Source organism: Pempheris klunzingeri, chromosome 5, assembly GCF_042242105.1.
Source record: "Pempheris klunzingeri isolate RE-2024b chromosome 5, fPemKlu1.hap1, whole genome shotgun sequence".
Lineage (NCBI taxonomy): Eukaryota > Metazoa > Chordata > Actinopteri > Acropomatiformes > Pempheridae > Pempheris > Pempheris klunzingeri.
The window spans coordinates 18,736,374-18,750,827 of NC_092016.1; the positions used below are offsets into that span (position 1 = coordinate 18,736,374).

At 43.9% G+C, this 14,454-nt stretch overlaps 1 protein-coding gene across 1 annotated transcript; it reads right to left on the reverse strand.

The window, feature by feature from the left end:
- Nucleotides 1–4,942: 4,942 nt before the first annotated feature.
- On the reverse strand, nt 4,943–14,283 carry tmem86a (transmembrane protein 86A). The gene is made up of 3 exons (XM_070830830.1): nt 14,204–14,283; nt 7,802–8,066; nt 4,943–7,344 (listed from the first exon to the last, which is right to left on the reverse strand). The coding sequence occupies exons 1-3, from the start codon at nt 14,222–14,224 to the stop codon at nt 6,917–6,919; spliced, it is 714 nt and encodes a 237-aa protein (XP_070686931.1). The 5' UTR covers nt 14,225–14,283; the 3' UTR covers nt 4,943–6,916.
- Between the last annotated feature and the right edge of the window lie 171 nt (nt 14,284–14,454).

The following is a 14,454-nucleotide window of genomic DNA, read 5'->3' on the forward strand; positions in this document are numbered from 1 at the left end:
CTGCATAACATACAATACCCTGGGTTTGAATGCAGCCATTTACCAGATGTCATCTTCTTCTCACTTTCTCAGTTTCCCTTAGTGCGTTCCACTATGGATGACACATGAAAATGCACAAATGCCTCTAAATGTATCTCAAACAAAAATAGAGATTATTTCACTTTCATTAAAACTGCCTCTGTGCAGAAAGCACTGGGACAGAGGCACATTTTTAATGTTTCCGTCTAGCACAATCACGGTAAGGTGCTTACTTCCAGATTTGCAGGTGTTATCCTTATATTAGATGAGCTGTGTAGCAGCTGTGATGGAAACCTGTGACGCTGGTTGACTCGTCATTGAAGAAGTTTCAGGAGACTGTGACGCCTCAACACCTGCAGCATTTGTTGAAGTTGAGGAGACAGAATTGAACAATGCAAGTAAAGCACAATGTAAATTTCTGAAAAGTTGCTTCCAAGAGAGGGTCTTTTTAACCCTTTGCTCAGCACACAAGATTTACTATGTCCCAAATAAGGCTATATATGTGAAGATTCTATTGGATATCGGTTTCTAAACACAAGAAGCTGTGCTGACCAAAGGTATCTTCAGTCATGTTGTATGTGCCTCCAGGTCACAATCAGTCTGACACAGTGCAAAGTATCTCCTGCATCACCTATCACCTCAGCTCCGTATCTGGAGTACTGCCCTTCACAAAACAGTCAGGGGAACTGTAAGAAACAGATAGTTGAACTGTGCTCCAAAAGAGACATGGCTGGGTCTTTCCTTTTAGGTTTACAACTGTCCCAAATGTGTGGCCAGGTGATCAACATGCCACATTAAGTCATTGGTTGCTTTGTCTATATGTTCAGCATCACCTCCCTGCTGCATTGTATTAAGATTCTGGGACAACATTTACAAAAGACTGACAATGTTCATCAAATAAGGTTTTAATACAGATTTTATTTGCGCTTTTGACTCTGAAAATCCACTTTATCCTCACTGTGATTGATAATTTCAATTCTGATGTGTTGAAACAAAAGGTTTCCTGGGCCTTTCTGACTGCAGTGCGTCATGGCTTCCCTCAGGTTAAAGAGGCCTGACAGCCTCTGTTTGGGCATTGCCTCTGAGAGGTCTGCTGCTACTTGAGAAAGTGAGTGTGGGCTGGTAAGGAGCTGCCAAATAGACAGAGAGAGGTTACAACCCCTCTCCATCCTGACGTCACTGTTCTGGCTCACACAAACTCCATTTCTATAGAGCCACCAGGGGACTGGCAGTGTCAGGTTGCCAGTTACAAATCAATGAAGCACCAACAGGCACTAAATTGACGTCACCGGTACCTTCAACCTCCTCACTGCTCAGCTATGGCACAATAAGGTGGAAGTAGTTTGAAGAGAAAGCCTGAATAGTCAATCGAGGTATTTAAAAGAAAGAAAAGGCTGCTGCAAAGGAAGTGAAACCCCTGTGAATTTCAGATCATTTTCCATGACATTCGATGACATTGTATTCATCCGACTAAACCTAAGAGATACAGGATGGAAAACTATTAAAAGGGTTTCCAGTACATAATTTGAATGGTGCAATATTGTACAGCAGCGTGATAATTGTGGTGCCTTTCACATTCAGCATCATTTCATTCTAGTTCATTATTAGAGTGTCACCAAGCCTGTTTTTTGTAAAAGGCCATTACAAATATGCCTTATTTTCGTGGAAGACTGGAGTTCTTTGATGGTAAGACCTTGGCTGCCAATGAATGAGACGCATTTGGAAAGAACTGGCACAGTTCCTACAGGAATAAACTATGAGATGTGAGGTTGTGTGTGAAAAAAAGATGGAGAAGATAGAAAAAAAAAAATAATAATACGCAGACAGAACGGGAGAAGGCAAGAGGAAGCATCGGTAGCAGTCTGGATGAGTTTCCACAGGGTTAAAGCCTGATGAAAGCACATTTTCCACCTCGGCCAGACAATAGAGTGCAGCAGTTACTAGAACAGAGCTCTCTGTTGTCCTCCAGTCCTTTCTGCCTTAATGGCACTTTGGCTACTGAGGGCCAACAGCTTCTGTAGAAACACAAAACACTAGACAGCTATAAATATCAGATGACATTTTGAATGTGGCACCCTAAATTCAAGGAAACAATGGTAAAAACAAAAACAAAAAAAGACCAGAGGATGTGGTGTTGAAGTTGCATTGTAATTGCATTTATTTCTCCAATAGATATTCACATTCATAGCAGTTTCACTACAGCAAAGAAACTATTTCATTTCTACAGTCATGAATGAAATAAATCACTAAGTGAAATCAAGGACAACAGAGTAAAGTATATCATAGAATAAAAATAAGAGAAAAAAATAAACATTTGTTCATAAAATTAAGTCGAGAGATGCATTGTAATGGGCGTTCAATAAAAAAAAAAAAATTATTTGTGGAAAACAAACCCAGCTTTTTCCACAGTAACAGGAAGAAGTAATATTTGGGGTTGCTTTTCTGCTAATAAAAGGATAACACTTTATAAAAAGGTTTGTAACACTTCAAGAGCAATTAATGCCTTTTAAAGAAATAAGATGATTCTCTCGCGCGTCAATGCATCGCTTTCTTGTGCTTAAACCCTCAACATCGAAACAATAACTTGTTTTCTCTCTTAAAGAAAGAGATGCAAATAGTATAGGAAGAGGGAGCGTATACTTTAAATGATACAGTACACAGCAATCCTTTTGTTTCAAAAACACTACAGCTGAATATTCAGCATTATTTTTACATACTTCGTTCTCACAGGCTCATACTGATGTCGGAGGGCTGTCAGTTGTAGTCATAAAAACACCTGGGTGTGTAGTGTTTACTTTTCCATCACTGTAGATGAGTGTTGACATGCAGGATTCATCCCAACCTGCTTGCCATTCGTGAGGACAGGTGTACAAACTTTACAGCTCTGTGTTTTGAATGTCGCCCGCTGTGTGATGGGCACAGCACGTTAACAGCAAAGTATTCAAATCAAAGATCACAAGAAATAATAGCAAGAAGAAAAAGAGAGAGAAAAAACTTTCAATTCAAACTTATTCAGAGGCTACAGCTACTGGTTCCAGCTCATTACTCACAGCGTGGGCCAGACCATACTGGCCTCCCACAGCTCTCTCAGGTCCCTTTTGTCTGCACACACAAAACTCAGAACAACAGGGTTGTTGACAGGCTGAGGTAAAGTGATGCGCCTGATGGCCTGCCATCTGTGGGGGGGACAGGATGGCAGCTAACGGGCCGGATGGAAAGGGACTCTTCCCCTGTGTGTCATATTTCACCTCCTCACCTAATTCCAGCTACTGTATCGCTCAACAATAACCTCCTTCCTACACAGAAGGTCGAGTGTACTGCAGCACCAACGAGAGGGACCTCTGTCTCCTGCAAAACAAAAGGTTGCTTAATACACGAGAGGGCTCTCACGCTAATAAGTCCCATTCAATGAAATAAATTCAGTTTTCTATTATGCTTTTAGCTTTGGTACCCAAGTCGAATAGAAATAAAAAGAACAGAGCAACTATTCAAAATGAATTCCTCCGGACAGGAATAATCACTGGCAACTTACTGACTCAGTATGGTATTTGAGTTCATTCCTTGTTTTATAAGCTCCCAAAGTTATGGAGACTTTCCAAAGTGTGGGTTGGCCAATAAAAATAATCTCAGAAACACTTCAAAGTAAAAGCCTGTCTTCTGGCATGTAGCCATTAGCACAGTAGGAACGAGAGTCAGGAGGCTGTACATGGCAGAAGACAAAGAAAGTAGTGCTTACATAAATTGCCCACATAGTAAGGATGACTAAGACGGCTAGACTCAATCTCATCATTCTGTCACGGTTTTACCTTAGACTGCATGCTAGAGTCAATCATGTTAACCAGCATCTCTTCTTGTACTCCTGTACTTCATACAGCGTAATCAGACAATTGCACGTCTGCAAGCAAGCCTCTGTGGATGCCTTTCAGCACAGAGGCTTATATTAGTTGTTGACAGAACATGTTCTGCCGGTGAGGTCCATGAGATGAGAGGAGGGACAGTATTGCAAAGCAGGACTTTGCAGCAATGCTGGAAGGACAAATGAAAACAGAAGGTGGGTTGGGTCACAGAGACAGACTGGTGAAACACTTCTGACTGACAAAGCAGAAACATGGTGCTGATGAGCGTGCAGACAGGCCAAAAGGAGATTGAGGAAGTATCTGGTGAAACAGCGGTCAGGGACAGACACTGCCCGTGTGCCGCTGCTGAAGAAACTTGTTTGAGTGTCAACACCATGGTCTGCCTGCAGATCTGTCATGGTGGCTGATGTGATGCATAAACACATTATGATGTGTGCGTGGGTTTTTTTTGTGCGTATGTGGGTGTGTTACCGACAGCTCCAGGGGTCATTGACCCAGCAGAAGGAACCCATAACATGGGTCTGTTTCTTTTCCATGCCAGTTTGTTTTATATACAGCACGTTAAGCTGCATGTGAACTGAGCCATTAAACAACAAAGCCTCTCCCCTTGCTAGTTTTTGTTAGCGATTAATACTTTCAATTGCTAGTGCACATTTGTAATAAAAATGTCTGTATTTCTAACTGTTAATGGTATCAATCATTAGGGCCAGCAGCATGTACTAGGTTACAGCTAAGGGTATAGTCATGAGGCGGCACGTCCATTAACGGATATGCCTACTATTAAAGTCTAATTTAATATAAAGAATACATATAACACAGTTTGAACGTACTGTATCCAATGAAATGACTACATTAACCCTTGTATGGTGTTCGGGTTTGTGGACCCGATTTCATCCGTTTTCATGTTCTTTATCAAAAGAAAAATGATACCATTCATCACTTTTTCAAACTCAGACTCAATATGAGCCAAGGCCGATGAGTCTTGAGTTTGAAAAAATAATTCATCGTATCATTTTGCTCTTGATAAATAAATGAAAACGCGTCCCACAGACCTGAACACCAAAGTCACCCTTACCTGGCTAACACATTAAGGGGATGCTAGAAAACACATGAAGAGGTTACAAATCTGGTGTGAAGAGCAAGAGCCTTGTGAGAATACATTACAGATATCCAGTAGTGGCTCTATTCCGCATAAAGTATGATGGTTCACAGCATTTGTGGCCTTGGGTTGGTTCCGACTTGTCACAGGCACACACAGACCTCCACTCAACAGCCGAGACAAAGGCAATACACACACTCTCACACATGCGCACACACTCACACGCATATACTGTACATAGACATCTGAGTTACAGTACACTTCTTCAATGTTCAGTAAGACACTTCATCCATCATTTTCTGAGGGTGAATAAAAAATGAAAAATGAAAAGGTGAGAGGGGGAAATATGCGATGGATGAAAGACAAAGTATCAGCCAACCTGTCGGGGATTAGCTGGGGTGGATTTTGCAGGATTAAAGCTGATGAAGTGTCCTGTGAGAGGGAATTATTGGGAATAATGGGATAACTGTTCCCTCACATGACAAGCCAGATCCCTCATCTCGCTTTTTTTTTTTCAGTCATGCTGCCCCTGGGCAACGTGTATGTTTTTTTGTGCATGTTTATGTGTGTTATGAGTGAGTGAATGCCTTCTGAGGCCCACATACACACACAGAGAGAGAACTGATAAACAGAGAGATTCCCGCCGGTAATACAGCCCTTAGTTTTCAGTCTTCGTAACACGCTCCCAGGCCAGTGACAGCATGCGTCGGCTGATCTAGTCCAACAATAAGAACCCCCATCAACTTTTCCTAATAACCAAACCAGCAGGGGTTGTAGGTGTATGGTGTGAAAGCATGTCAACATTTGCACCTACGTCTCTGAAAAACTGGCAGGCAAAACACTTTAAAACGCCTGAGAGACTTAACACCAAAAGGAGAAGCAGGTGCACTGTTCACCATGTTATACTGTGTACTGTGACTGCAATGTTTACTGTGCTCTCTTTGTGCCAGCAGGATTGTGCAGTCACCAAAACTACAATACACAGTGGTTATGGCAGTCACGCAGCTCTCCCTTCTTGCCTTTCCACCTATTTGCCTTGGTTTTTATTTCTGTCTCTGTTATTCTTTCTCTGTACATCTAGATATCCAAGGACATATTTATGTTTTCATCCAGAGAGACTGGGTGTGGATTTGTTGAGGATGTTAAATAGTGGAGTGAACAAAGGCCGCATGGTTGTTGAAATGGAAGGGACTGCAGATAATAAAACAGGTGTGGATATGCTCCTGACTTTACGAATAGCACCCTTAATTCAGGGGAACACGCAGCAAGATGGTGTGAAAAGCCAAACATGGGTAAGTCAGTTAGAACAAAATACTCCCTTTTGAACAAGATCTCAGGCAACAAAAAAAAATTAAAATGGTAGATTGTGTTGTTGGACCACATGAAGACGATGTGTGTGGTGGGAGTCAGTGTGGTGATCGTGTGTGATGAGACTGTGTGGAAAGCGAGGTAAGAGTGTTAATCAAACACACATCAATGCACGCACAATTACTCTCCCACACACATTCCTTGAAGGTCCCTAGTGACATGCTCCCCTTGAATTAAAACATAACAGTTAAAAGTAAAATTATACTCTCTATGTAGCAGGTTAATATTTCTACACTTGTCTCCATGGTTAACTAAGTTGAGAGACAGCCATTCTAGGATTAGAAGAGGCAGGTAGGACTGTTGTCAGGAGAGGATGAAGGTAATACTACCGCATCTTCATGGTAAGAAGACAGGTGTGAGACTACCATACTAGTGGGGTAGTTGAGTGATAGCCATGTGAAGGCTGTAGCAGACCAGTCGTCATGGTAACAACGATGTGGGAGCGCCGCACTGAGACGACGGTTGAGGGTTGGGGATCTGGCAGTGAGATGTGTCCATGATCACTCAGGGCCGGAGGGGGGGCGGCTGGCACCTTCCCAGCCTTGCGGCCGGTCGCTGCAGACATCACGGTACCTCATGTTCTCTTCCTGGCCACCTCGGCGTCCTGGCACTCAACGGCCGACAGCGCTATCAGCATCTGTGCGGCGTAATAGGTGGCCATGATGATGGCGCGCGAATGGGGCACAGGGAAGCAGAACTTGTTGACCGCGATGGTGAGGTCGGAAACCATGAAGAGCACGGCGCCCAGGCAGGCGGACAGCTTGGTCCAGGTCCACAGGTCGTTGGCAAGCTGCAGGCCTGCGACCGCCCTCCAGCCCATGAAGCCGATCAGACCGATGTAGACGGCCACCAGGTAGGTGAAGGGGCCGGACAGGTAGGGGTACAGCAGCATGTAGCTCAGAGAGGACACACCAGTGATCACCAGGCCAGCAGTCAGGTTAAGGGGCTTCATCCCAAAGGCAGAGGAGTAGAGGATGTGGGTGATGGCAAACATCAGCAGGCCTGTGGGACAATATATATATACGATTTAAATTGAAATAAAATCCTATAAAGTAGCATCCTATCCATCTATTCAATGAAAAATAAAGCCTCATGTGACAATCGTGAATTAAAGCTTTAGGCACGACACCTGATGAAGTGATAATCAGCTCATCTAATTCATAAGGAATCTAAGGATAATAAGGTTTGTTACAACTTGGCTCTTTGATTTGTTGTTCTAGCCAGTGTTCCTGTTGTTTTTTTTCGTAGTCACCAAAGTCCTTTCTGAGAACTGGGAACAACATCTCAGCACAACAAGTCACAGCAAGTCACAACACGTCTAACAGGCCAAAAAGACAAGAGCAGTGATCAAACGAACCAGTCTCATCACACAAGTTGCCACTTCATTTGGAGGTGAAACCGAATAAATGAAAAAACTCAGCGATAATGTGTCACGTTACAGGTGTCACGTTCTCCTCACCGTGGACGAAGTAGCCCTGCTCCTGCCAGATGAGAAAAGCATCACCCAGAGCAGAAAAGATGAGTCCTGCCAAGATCTTGCGGGCGTTGGAGTGAGCACCTAGAAAGCTGAAGCCATGTGCCAGTAAAAACACCCATAGGCAGAAGATAGGCAGACATTTGATCAGTGCGCTGAACCAGGACGGGCTTGAGGTGGGCAGCCATAGGACAAAGTACACACAGGTTGCCTTGAAGAACGGCACCAGCTTGGGGCCCTCACTCTTGACCTGAAAGCAGATTAAATATTAATCAAACATTATTATTTGTGTCACAGTTGGTTGGCCGAGGGTTTGAAATGTATCGCAAGAGGAAGCAGAAACCTGAAAAGCACGCGTGTAATGAAACATTATCTAACATCTTTAACGACAAGTAGCAAGCCTAAGCACTTCTCCTTGTGTGGGGGAATGGTCTGAGTTAGGACTGGAGCAGTCTGCAGGCTTGCTTCGCGTGGTCACCAGTTTATGTCGCTGTGTCAGACAAATGCACGTGTTTTGTAGCTGAAGTGAAACTCTACAGAAACGGTAAAAGGGGAAATGCAAAGAGCTCAAACACAATCCCTTTGACTCACTGTAACCTTTCGCCGCATCTTGGTTTTGTTTCTCCTCTACTTCACCTTTTCTCTCTGTATCATATTCTTGAGAACTATGCAGTATATTCAAGTCTCAATTTCCTCTTCCCAACTGTGTTACGACTCATATTCCTTTCTGTCCAAATAAATGTGCCCCAGCAGGGACACAAAAATACAGAACCAGGGCTAGAAAGAGGTTTCACAGCACCTCTGAAATGACCACCCGCCTACTGCTCCTGGGCTTGTGGCAGAGGGCCCCGCGGATCAAAGAGGGAGAAGAAAGGAGAGGCTGAGCTGGGAGGGGGAGGAATTGAGCGAGGGTTCACTGGGGCCGAGATCACTGGAGGCGAGATGAGGAGGATACGAGCGAGGGAGTGTGGGGAGGACGAAGAAAAGGGTCATAGTGCAACAGGGAAAGGGTTGAATAGACTGGGCTGCTATTTGATGTCCCAAATGGCCATTTTGCATCTCTTCTCCACAAACACTGTGTAGTAACGTAAACTGGTGCAAAGGAAAGTGATGCTCCGATTGCAACATTCACTAAAAAATAAGTGAGCAGGGGAGAAGAAAGGAAACAGGAGGAAGCATGCAGAAGTGAAGCTTTAGGGGAGGGGGGCTGTGAGTGAGATGAGGTTACTGGCTTTCAGATGACGGCTGGATTTAGGAGTGGACAAGTGAGTTAAAGGGAGAGGGGCGAGGTGAGAAGGAGGAGGTGACAGAAAATGGGTCACTCCAGTTCATGTGGTTCAGGCTCCAGGAGGAAGAGAGAAAAGGGGAGGCCCCTGATTGCACAACTGCTCCATAAAAGACACGGCTAAATTACTGCACAGGATCAGACACAATGACTCCAAGCCTGCCCTGGTGTAGCTGATATTATCAGCACTTACTGTAATGTCTCTTTTACTTATTATAGAATGCCTTGGTGTCTTTGTGTTGAGTCTGTTTCAATAACTTGTTCTCGTTTAACGTCAATGGGACGTTTTCGTAAAGGAACAAGTTCACACATGGTTACAAGCATGCTCACAAAAAGCCTAGGTGTTATCCTCTTTGATTTAAACTTTAAATCGTGCATCGCAGAGTGACCAAAACAGTGACCATTACTTCTTCCCTGAAATATTGCAATGGGGCGGCCATTCCTAAGCCAGCAGGATGCTGAGAAGTTAGGGTTAGGGTTAGGGCGTTCCTCTCAAGCATGAATGACTCCTGACGGATCTACAAAGTAAAGGCTGTCACTCTCAAACCCCAGTTTTAGCTCAACTGGCTCTCTGTACCATTAAGATCTGACTGTAGAGTAGAGGAAGCTCTAAAATAACTAAGGACCGGCAGAGAACGCAAACACCCTGTTGTTTTATGTGCCCTCACGTTCACACAGATCTCCTAAATTGGACACTTTTCATCTACACTCCCAAACTGTGGAATACCATTTCCAATTACATCCGGCATTATAAATTAGAGCTTACATCGATTTCAACTAGTGCTTTAACTTGCTGTGTTTTTCCATTCCTGTGCCTGTAATTAGATTTTTTTTCACCACAACTAATGGTGTTATTTTATTTGTCAGTGTACTTGGGTTGGTGTACTTTGAGCTAGATTCCTTAAATAAATGGCGCCATGTAACAGGATTAATTATTACATATCTGTGACCATGGCGTCTTTCTGACACTGTGTGCATGTGTGTGTCAATTTCTTTTTCTCTTTGATCTCACACAACTTATGGCACTTGCAGTTTTTTTTTTCTTGGGTTGAGCAGTGAAAAGGAGGAATAACAGGTTCACCATCACCTTCATAAGAGCCCAGAGTCTGATCTGACAAGACTCAGATAAGCATCAAAATGAGCTGGGAAACCTTCACTATGCTGTGGCTTCTACAAACAGAAAGTGTTTTGCTCTCCACTTGCATACCCATTTAGGATATCACAACTCTCTTCCAGGTGCAAGCAGCTCAAGAGGATTTTTTCCACTGAGGCAGAACTAAAGTAGGTGTTTAATGTGAACTAATGCACTCCTCTCCTCTACACTGTGTGCTTTGCCTGGCCTTCATAAAACAAATGGAGACATGAATAAAGACTAAAGCTATTCTAATGATAAAAGCGTGTGTGTGTGTGTGTGTGTGTGTGTGTGAGTGAGTGTGAGTCTTTCTATCCCATTAAGGCCAAACGGGTGCCAAGCAGAGGAGACAGCACTGGCAGTGCTCCCAGACTAGCCAATATCATAACTCTGTTTACCAGGCCACTGGTGGCTACTTAGGCGCAGGACACAAGAAAACACACCATATTTCTGTTGTACTGTCGGGATTCGAAGGTAGTTCCAAGCATCATCATTACACAGATAGGGACTATCTATTATTTAATAAAGTGTAGGGAAAGAATACTGAGATCTGCAGCCCAAGGCCCAATGATATTTAGGCTCAACGATCTGCGATCACGGAGAGTTTTATTGTTATCTGTAAGGGAAAAAATGCTCAAAAGATGCAGATCGCTAGTGTCTAGTAAGGGATCTGGAGGGTGACGGATTCCAGGGAGGGTGGGAGGAAGTCAGAGACTCCCATAACCTTTGGTCCTATTCATGGTGCGTTTGAGCCATACTTTGCTGTTTCCCTTTTCATTGTTTTTCATGTGAACTTACTGTATCTACACAAAGAGGCTGCAAGTAGGAGAAAACCAAACAGCACCCACGCACCCAAAGGCTACTCATGTCAAATATTCTAAGAAATGTTAATCTCATTGTATCATTTTCCAACATACTACGCCTACAACACTACTAGAAATACAAATAGGCCACGGTGTTTGGTTTAATGTTCAATAAAAAAAAGTATCTGAATTAGAATGATAATGTCTGGGGAACATCACTGTTCTTGCCAAATCAGATGCCATTACTGCTGTGATATCTGATTTAATTTTTTTCTTCAAATAAATGCTCCATTAGGATAAAACGTGATCGCATCAAATTACTACATCAAGAAGGCCTAAGTGCATGGCAGGATCCATAATCAGGTCTACAGCGGACGTTTTGTTGTTTCTTTCAGGCTCAGCCTTGTCCTCCTGTTTGATGTCCTGAGCCTGAGTGAGACTGTAGCTTGGTATCGGCTCAGCTGTAACCTACTCCACTCACATTGATTGAGCCGTCAGTTTGTCTACAGAGACACTGAAGGGGACATTAGCCATGCCGATGAGCTCTGACTGCTGACAGTCAGCTGTCGCCTGCACAAGAGAACAAAACATAGTGGCTCATTTGGGAGGCAAACGACATGGATCATTGTGTTATCGTGATTACAAAGAAAGGCCGTGTGCAAACGTGCTGTGGCACATACAGCTGACACCTGTCTCTGTCCCCTGTTAAACAACAATATAGTTAATGATTGACTGTATCTGCATGGTCACTAACAAGTAATATGTTTTTTTTTTTTGATAGAACAGACAACAGGACTGAATGGCTCTCTTTTTCAAAGTGGCCTGGTATCCAAAACTATAGAAACAATGGTACCAAACAAGCTATTCTTATGACACAATTGATTATTTTGAACGACAGAGATGCAGTTCCTCTTTAGCTTTACAAGTTAATGCACTTTTCAGGCAAACAGATTCTGCAGGATCACTTGAAAATGCTAATTACCTTACATTATTTGTGGGGGAAAAATATATATATATCTTAAAATGTTGACTCATTTGCACACTTTTATAACTGGCCAAACAATTGGCAACTTACTTGACCCCGAACTCGTCTTATAGCTGCAGTCCAAGAAGTAACCAGCAGCTGTTAGTTGCTGACGCTTTTGCACCAACCACAAACCAACAAAAGCACCGCACTGAAGCACTGAATAACAATCGGCCAGGATGAACATCTATTCAGCCATTCTGGGTCATACGCTAGCCCAGTGTGAGGAACTTGATACCCGTAAACATATAAAAGACCTGTAAACTGTTGTGTACTCAATTTGGCAGCGGGGAGCTGTAACAGTATAATCCTGGCAGGCACAGCTGGCATGTGTGTCATTTGACAACGTTATTTAGATGTAGTATCACACAACACTGTTTCCTTTCCACTTACAGCTGCTTTAACTCCAAGGATACGCTAAGGTCAGCAGCAGACAAGCAGCACAGCACAGCACAGCACAGCACAGCACAGCACAGCACAGCACGGCACAATAAATGCAGGTGTTCTTCCACACAATGCTCAACTTGATCTCAGTTCAACCATGTGTCTTTGTAACTGTGTCATTTTCTCAAGTCTGCAGCTTTCCACAAGGGATCCTGAGTGCTGTAAAAACATTTAGGGACATGGGACGGTGATCAGACACCTTTCAGTAATTGTACTGACAATTCCAAAAAGCTACGTGAAACTCGCAGTGTACATTTAGGTTAAAGCAGGCACCCGCCAGTAAGCACAAAGTCCACCTTAAATAAGGTCAGCCTGTGTTTGTCTGAGACTGTATGTGCTCTGAGAGGCTGATTCTACATCATCTGTAAAAGTTGATCAGCTCCCTTAGGAGCACAGCAGTCTGTTTCACCAGATGGCATGGATGGAGTGTGGCGGTGTTTATCAAAACCTAGTTTATAGTCAGGATTCAAAAGAACGCCTAAACACAGCTGCCTTTTAGGTGGATGGAACAATAGATTTATAGCCATGTCTAATGGAGAAATGATCCAGTGTTGCAATTTGTTTGAACTTTGAGCAGAAACAGAGGGTGAGCCCGCATACTCTAATGTGTGTCTGACTATACACTGTCCACCAGAGTTTTATCTCAGCGCGCCTCTACATTTACTTTCACCGCAACAGAGGGGGCAAAGTTTTATAAGCAAACCCCGGACCGGCACAGCATCGTCTAATCACTGTGGCAACCGGTTAGTATGGCAAGCATTCCTCCACACAGGCTCCTCTCACAGCAACCACACAGGCTTCCCGTCAGGGTTCACTACAGGCCAAGTTACACCACACCATCCTCCATGGTCCCTGCAAATGGGGTAAAATTTCATAGCAGCTCTGTCAAAGTAAGAGGATGCTGGGACGGCTTAAATTATTCACGTTGCTGTCACATTTCTTGTCAAAACTGCCAATTTCCTGCAGTGGCACTTGGGCCACAACAAAGCTAACAGACGGGCTACACAACAGAGTCCATGTGTATGTAAAGCACAGCTACAGCAAAGAAGATGAAAAGAAAGGCAGCCTCAATGTGAGCACTGAGCTTCATGCGCATGCGTTACTGAAGGGTACAGGAAAGGAAAAAAAGAAAGACAAAAAAAGGTCGTCACATGACAGGTTTTCGTTTTTGTCAGGGACAGCCTTTGGAAATGTGGGGAAACGTCCTTCTGTGTGTGTGTGTGGGGGGGGAATAGCGAGCAGGAACAGCGGGAAGAGTCGCCTCCTAAACGGGCCAAAATCTCAAGGAAACGGAACTGATCAGGAAAGTTCCTGCTTTGAGTCAGTAACACATTCACAAGCACATCATGGTGTGCTAATGAGACAACAGGACAACAGCGCGGATGTCCAAGGGCACCTGGCTGGACATCTTCAATTTAGCCAACAGGCAGTCTTATTTAACGCTAATTCAATTATCCCCTCATGAGCATGCGCTGGCCTTAAAGACAAAGTTTGACATGCTGTGCTATGGATAATAACGCAAATATGACATTAGACGCCGAAGCGGTAACTCGACGGAGTCCATCCTGAAGATACAACGATAGAAATAATGATGGATTATTTTATCCTCAGAAGAGTTCGTCTAGCTAAACTAGCTAACAGTGTTATTCCTATTTAGTAACGTTGGGTGAAACATATGAACGCTGAAGCGGATACCTACCACTGTTACCGGGGAAACCATCTCTCCCTCGGTGGTGTCCGCGTCCGTAAAAAAAAAAGCCCTGTGGTATAAAAAGTGGGTTTAGCTGCTGCTGTGTCTGGAGCACAGTGTGAGGGATGCCGATTGTTTTTGTCCTCGCTCCGGTGGGCGGTCCGACGTCCAATGGGAGGTGACGGAAGGCCGTAACGTAGGAAGGGCCTCCTCTGTCGACCAATAGGAGCAGAGAGTGGGCTTGACGTAGTAGCATGGGC

Excerpts from the sequence above, each read along its gene's own strand:
- tmem86a (XM_070830830.1), bottom strand. The coding sequence starts at position 14,224 with ATGGTTTCCCCGGTAACAGTG. Across the intron at positions 8,067-14,203 it reads TGGTTTCCCCGGTAACAGTG|GTCAAGAGTGAGGGCCCCAA; the intron begins GTAGGTATCCGC and ends ATCTGCTTTCAG. Across the intron at positions 7,345-7,801 it reads GCAGGGCTACTTCGTCCACG|GCCTGCTGATGTTTGCCATC; the intron begins GTGAGGAGAACG and ends ATTGTCCCACAG.